Source organism: Sphaerodactylus townsendi, linkage group LG04, assembly GCF_021028975.2.
Source record: "Sphaerodactylus townsendi isolate TG3544 linkage group LG04, MPM_Stown_v2.3, whole genome shotgun sequence".
NCBI classification, from domain to species: Eukaryota; Metazoa; Chordata; class Lepidosauria; order Squamata; family Sphaerodactylidae; genus Sphaerodactylus; species Sphaerodactylus townsendi.
In genome coordinates this window covers 6,738,378-6,744,377 of record NC_059428.1, presented here as the reverse complement: position 1 = coordinate 6,744,377, position 6,000 = coordinate 6,738,378, and the positions used below count along the sequence as shown (strand labels likewise).

General features: G+C 54.1%; 1 protein-coding gene across 1 annotated transcript in view; it reads left to right on the top strand.

The window, feature by feature from the left end:
- The first annotated feature begins 502 nt into the window (after positions 1-502).
- Positions 503-6,000, top strand: part of STARD10 (StAR related lipid transfer domain containing 10) — a 63,758-nt gene continuing 58,260 nt past the window's right edge. Inside the window, exon 1 of the mRNA XM_048495071.1 lies at positions 503-1,195. Within this exon, the coding sequence (XP_048351028.1) occupies positions 1,034-1,195 (162 nt within the window). The 5' untranslated portion in view covers positions 503-1,033. The remainder of the gene's footprint in view (positions 1,196-6,000) is intronic.

The following is a 6,000-nucleotide window of genomic DNA, read 5'->3' as shown; positions in this document are numbered from 1 at the left end:
GGTCGCTTTGGAAGGGGAGGGGGGGCGCTCAAGGACTTTAGAGCCCCCTGAGGTCCCCCCTGCCCCCCCTCAACCCCCACCGTCCAAATAACCAGGCATTTTGCCACCCGCGCTGCCCACCCTATTGCAACTTTGCAAAGGGGGTCAAAGCGTGAGTCCCGGGCGGGCACCGTTCCGGGGGTCTCCAAAGCCGGCCCTTCATGGACTACGATTCCCATCAGCCCCTGCCAGCACGGCCAGCGGCAGGGTCTAATGGGAACCGTAGTCCACGAAGTGCCCGCGAGCCCGAGCTGGCCACCCCTGCGCTACTCCGCCCCCTGCAAGGGGCCGGCGGGGGCGGGGCTTGCAATGGGACCCTCCCCCAGCGCGGGGGTGGGCGGGGATCCGGGAAAGACCTCCTGCAGCCTCCCCCGCCCGCCCTCCCTCCCTCTTCCAGCGCCCCTGCAGCTGCCTCCCTCTCCGGCAGGTTCCGCCTCCCGCCGGGGGCGGGGCCAGCGGCAGCCAATCGCCAGCGCAGGCAGCCCCGGCCGGCACCTGTGCCCTCCCTGGGGGGGGGGGCGGCTGGAGCGCGGTGACTCACCTGGCCAGGCCGGCGGGCGACACGACGCGCCGCGCAGGTTGGCAGCCGCCCAAAGACACGCAGCGCTCCGGCTCTGGGCGGGCAGGTAGGCAGGGGGTGGGGGCAGCGGGGCAGAGCCTCTTCCCCCCCTCCCTCGCGGCGCCAGGAGCGCTCCCGCACACCTGCGCCGGCCGCCACCTGCCCGGAGGAGCTGCCCGTCTCTCCTGGCGACTCTCTTGTTGCATCTCGCCCACAAGGAGCACTTGAAGCCGGACTCCATCCGGATTGAATCCGGATTGGGCTGAGCCCCTCGCCCCCTCCCCCCCCCCCGACAAACCTCCCGGGAGTTTGTGAGCGCCTCTTGGAGCATCGCCTCGCCCGGGGCGCCGCCCCCCCCCCCTTCGCTCTCTTTGCCGGTCCGGGCAGCCTTTGGGTTGGGGGTCAGCCGGAGCGCCCCCCCCCCCGAGCCACGCCATGTCCACCCGGGAAAGCGTGCAGATCCCGGACGACCGCGATTTCGGCCACTTCCGAACGGAGTGCGACTCCGAAGCCGGCTGGACGTTGACCTACAACAAGTCCGGCATTGGGGTCTGGGTTCAAATCCTGGAGGCGGAGAAGGCGCTGCACAAAATCAAGGTAAGAAATGGGACCCCCGCCCCATCCTTTGGCTTACCTAGAAAGATCCGGTGTGTGTGTGTGTGTGTGTGTGGCGGCTCTCCTTTCAAGAGCCAGTGTGGTGTGGCGGGCTAGGACTCTAGGCGAGCCGGGTTCGAATCCCCGCTTCTACTACTGGGAAAATGAGCTAAATCACCTTGGACCTGTTGCAAACTCTCCGCTGGGCCTACCTTGCAGAGTTGTTGTGGAGAGAATGGAGGAGGGGATTGAAAGACATCTGAGTTCCAGTTTGGGGCCACAAAGTGGGATGTTAGCAGAACAACAACAAAAAACACCACGCTGGCAGTGTATGACGTCTGAGTCAAGGGACAAGGGTAACGGGTATCAAACTGGGCACGCCCGTGCCATCCTCTCTGGGTCGCCGGTCTAAGCTGAGCGCCCCATAGACCACTGAATCTAGGGCTGCTTGAAATGTCCCAGCCGACCCTCCCAAAGGGACAGGCCACAGAGCGTGGGAAAGTGGTACCCGCCGCCCAAGCTGTGCTGCCACGGACCATCTGGTGGGGACTTGCCACCGGTGGTTTCCTCAGTGACGTCTGTCTGTGCCACTTCTGGTTTTCACTGCCTCTTTTTCGGGCACACCTCCCCTGCGGGGAAGCGGAGGCCGCCTCTGGGTGGTTGGGAAATCAGAGCAAAGGTTTCAACTCGGGAATAGGTGCATCTCCTTCCCAGCCCACCTGAAGGTGTCCAGCAGGTGAGCAAGGAGAGGGCATCCGTGCTCTATCTATCCAGCCGCGGCTTCCATAGGACAGATAGCAGAGAAGGAGAAGGAGAAGGAGAAGAAGAAGAAGAAGAAGAAGAAGAAGAAGAAGAAGAAGAAGAAGAAGAAGAAGAAGAAGAAACGTAAGCGGAGACAGGTATACAGCCAGGAGGAGGAGGAAGAGGAAGAAGAAAAAGAAGAAGAGGAGGAGGAGGAGTAATTTGGATTTATATCCCCCCTTTCTCTCTTGCAGGAGACTCAAAGGGGCTGACAATCTCCTTGCCCTTCCCCCCTTCACAGCAAACACCCTGTGAGGTGGGTGGGGCTGAGAGAGCTCCGAGAAGCTGTGACTAGCCCAAGGCCACCCAGCTGGCGTGTGTGGGAGTGCACAAGCTAATCTGGTTCACCAGAGAAGCCTCCACAGCTCAGGCGGCAGAGCCGGGAATCAAACCCGGTTCCTCCAGATTAGATACACGAGCTCTTAACCTCCTACGCCACTGCTGCTCCTGGGTGTTCCCAGTGGGTTTGTCGCCCTGACCCACCCATGCCAGTGGGAAGGATTTCTCTTTCTCTCTTTGCAGGAACAGCACAGCCATTTTCTTAACAGGGAATTGGTTCTCCCCCCTCCTGACAAAAATGATTGGCGGTACAATTCATTAGAGACCCGGCTTAGGAACCTGCCGCTTAATCGAATCTGTTGCCTTGACCTTTCTGGCTCCTCTTAGCGTAACCCAATTGCTTCCAGAGCGCAGGAGACGGAAATAAATAATTCTGAGAAATGATGTCTCAAAGGAGACCAGACTGGTGTGGGAAGAGTGCTGGATCCCAGGCTTCAAAGAACTCTTTGCCTGTCGTAAGCAGATGAGGATGTCTTTGCTCCTGCCCCGGGGGGTTTGGGGAGAGATCGCGTTCTGTTCTTTGCCTTCCCCGTCCTCCTGCCCAGCGTGCAAGCCATCCTAATATTTCCTTTTATTTAAAATACTGTGTTGTGGGTTTTCTGGGTTGTAAGGCCGTGTTCCAGTAGCATTTTCTCCTGACATTTCGCCTGCATCTGTGGCTGGCATATGCAGGCGAAATGTCAGGAGAAAATGCTACTGGAATATGGCCATACAACCCGGAAAACCCACAACACCTCGGTGAATTCACAATGCTGTGTTGCTGTGAAGAAGCTCTGGGTATGATGGCAAATGCAGGCAAAACGTGAGGAGAAAATGCTACTGGAACACGGCCTTACAACCCGGAAAACCCACAACACAGTAGTGATTCCGGCTGTGAAAGCCTTCGACAATTTATTTTAAATGTTTATTCACTGATGGAGTTTAAGTTGGCTTACAAGAGAGATAACACAGAATAACATACATAAAAAACCTAAAAGCCCACATTTAAAAATCACAACTCAGGACAGCTAGTAAACTTAACCACAAGGGGTCCCAAACTTCATTTATATTCTCTGCATTTATGTATTTGAGCCCCCAAGTTAGCTGATCCCCCCAGACTCTGAGGAGGTTACGGCACCAACCACAGTGATTATTAGTGAATTTGGATGTCCTGTGTTCAAATCTTGTGTCATTGGGCCGCCTCAGGCAAGCTCACCACACTTACCGTAGAAGAAGAAGAGTTTGGATCTATATTCCCCCCTTTCTCTCCTGTAAGGAGATTCAAAGGGGCTGACAATCTCCTTGCCCTTCCCCCCTCACAACAATCTCCCTGTGAGGTGGGTGGGGCTGAGAGAGCTCCGAAGAACTGGGACTAGCCCAAGGTCACCCAGCTGGCGTGTGTTGGAGTGCACAGGCTAACCTGGTTCACCAGATAAGCCCTTGCAACTCAAGTGGCAGAGCGGGGAATCAAACCTGGTTCCCCAGATTAGAGTGCACCTGCTCTTAACCACTACGCCATGCTTAGTCTCAGTTCCTGCTGGTCAGTAGTGTGTGCGTGTGTGTGTGTGTGATGATATTGGCCTACCTTACAGTGTTGTTGTAAGGATTGACAGCAGCATAATATAGGTTGCTTAGGACACTCCGTCACTGTTTATCACTCATTAACTTGTGTTTATACTGCCTTATAATGAATCAGCTTCTTGCTCTATCCCAGTCAGAATTGCCTGCTCTGACTGGCAGCTGCTCCCCCGGGGTCTTTCCCATCACCGGCTGCCCAGTCCTGTTAACTGGGGGTGTCGGGGACTGAACCCGGGGCCTGGCATGCCAAGCAGAGGTTCTTCCACTGAGCTACAGCCCCTCCCCAAACGATACTAATGATCTCTGAAGCACTTTTTCAATGTACTAAGTTCTGATCAGCCTTGTGAGGTAGGCCGAGCGGGCAGAGCATGTTTGGAACACCGTACGGATTTGAATCCGGCTCTTTGCTGCAAGACAGCGCCCTGAAACGCCCTCTGCGTTTTTTTCTTAACCACATTTAAATGCTGTATAATTAAGTCCCACACCAGACTTCCTGTATTTCGAGGCCCTTTCCCTCTGCTGTGTAAACATCTACCGGCAACAAATTCCCGTTGTGTGACAAAATACAACGGGCTGTAGAAACCTGCGTCATTGCCAATACGCCTTGCACGCGCTTGTGTTGGCGCGCCCAGCCTCTTCCGCTGATGCAAGGATGCGGCTCTTTTAAGAAGTGCGTTATCACCAAGACACCTTGCCTTTTTATATATACAAGTGTCTCCTTCGTGAAGAATCGCCACTAGCATCTGAGGAAGTGGTGAAATGCTTATCATGCTAGAATCAAACGCTGGGCCAGAAGGTTCCTGCTTGTTTTGGCAGCCGCAGACTGACGTGGCGGCTGTTTGAAGTCATTCTCACTTCAGTAGAAAAATGATCAAGTCAGCTCCCAGTCTGTGATCTAGTCCAATAAGAGAGATCCCAGCTTCCAGATGGGATCTGGGGATCCCCCGGAATTACAGCTCATCTTCAGATTACAGAGATCGGTTCCCCTGTTTTGGAGCGTGGATTCTGTGCGCTGTACCCTTTTTTCAACAAGCTTCATCCCCAAACATCCAGGGGTTTTCCAACCTAGACCCGGCATCGCTGTCCTATAGCTCGTTTCACACACGCAGCGGCTGGCTGGGAGTCTGGAGAAACTATTAAACTTTTACAGCACTTTATACTCATTATCTTAGTCATCCACCCAAGAACCCTGTAAGGTAGGCCAGGACTATGATTCCTGTATTGCAAACAGCCGCACCCTGAGCTATAGTCACCCAGTAAGTGTGTGGCAGTAGTGAGTAGAGGTTTGTACTGGGTATCTTCTGGCTCGAAACTCTTATTTATTCATTCATTCATTCATTCATTCATTCATTCATTCATTCATTCATTCATTCATTCATTCATTCATTCATTTATTATTCCACTTATATACCGCCCTCCCCCGGAGGGCTCAGGGCGGTTCACAACAACAACAACAACAATTAAATATAGAAAATATTGTACAAAGTACAAAGGTTAAAATACAGCGCTCTGGCGCAGAGCCTTGGATTAAGCCAGCCGTAGACCGGCGCAGTATGTGCTGTTGCCTCCCCATAACTATATCTATTTACTTTATTTTATTTATTTCCTTCACTTACACTCCACCATCCTCTCCAGGGGAGACCCAAAGAGTTTACATCGTTCCCTCTCCCATTTTATTCTCCCAACAACCCTGTGAGGTAGGCCAGGCTGAGAGTGAATGCCCGGGCCGAGGTGCCCCAGTAAGCATCATGGCGGAGCAGGGATTTGAATGTGGTTCTCCCAGATCTGAATCCAGCACTCTAACCTGGAGGTCTCCAAGCTTTGAGCTGATGGGCACCTTTGGAATCCTGACCCAGATTTTGTGGCCACACCCACAAAATGGCTGCTGCATCTTACCTTCAGTCACACTGCGATGATCTTGGTGCTAAGGTGGCAGCTTCAGCCACAATAGAGTTCTTAGAAGTCTGTGCAGCCTGTCAGAAACCTCATTGGGTAGAAGCCCATCTGATCCCACTGGCTTCCTAAAAACCCTCGGTGGCCGGCAGGGAAGGTTGGAGGGCACCTCGTTGTGGAAGAAGAAGAAGAAGAGGAAGAAGAGGAAGAAGAAGAAG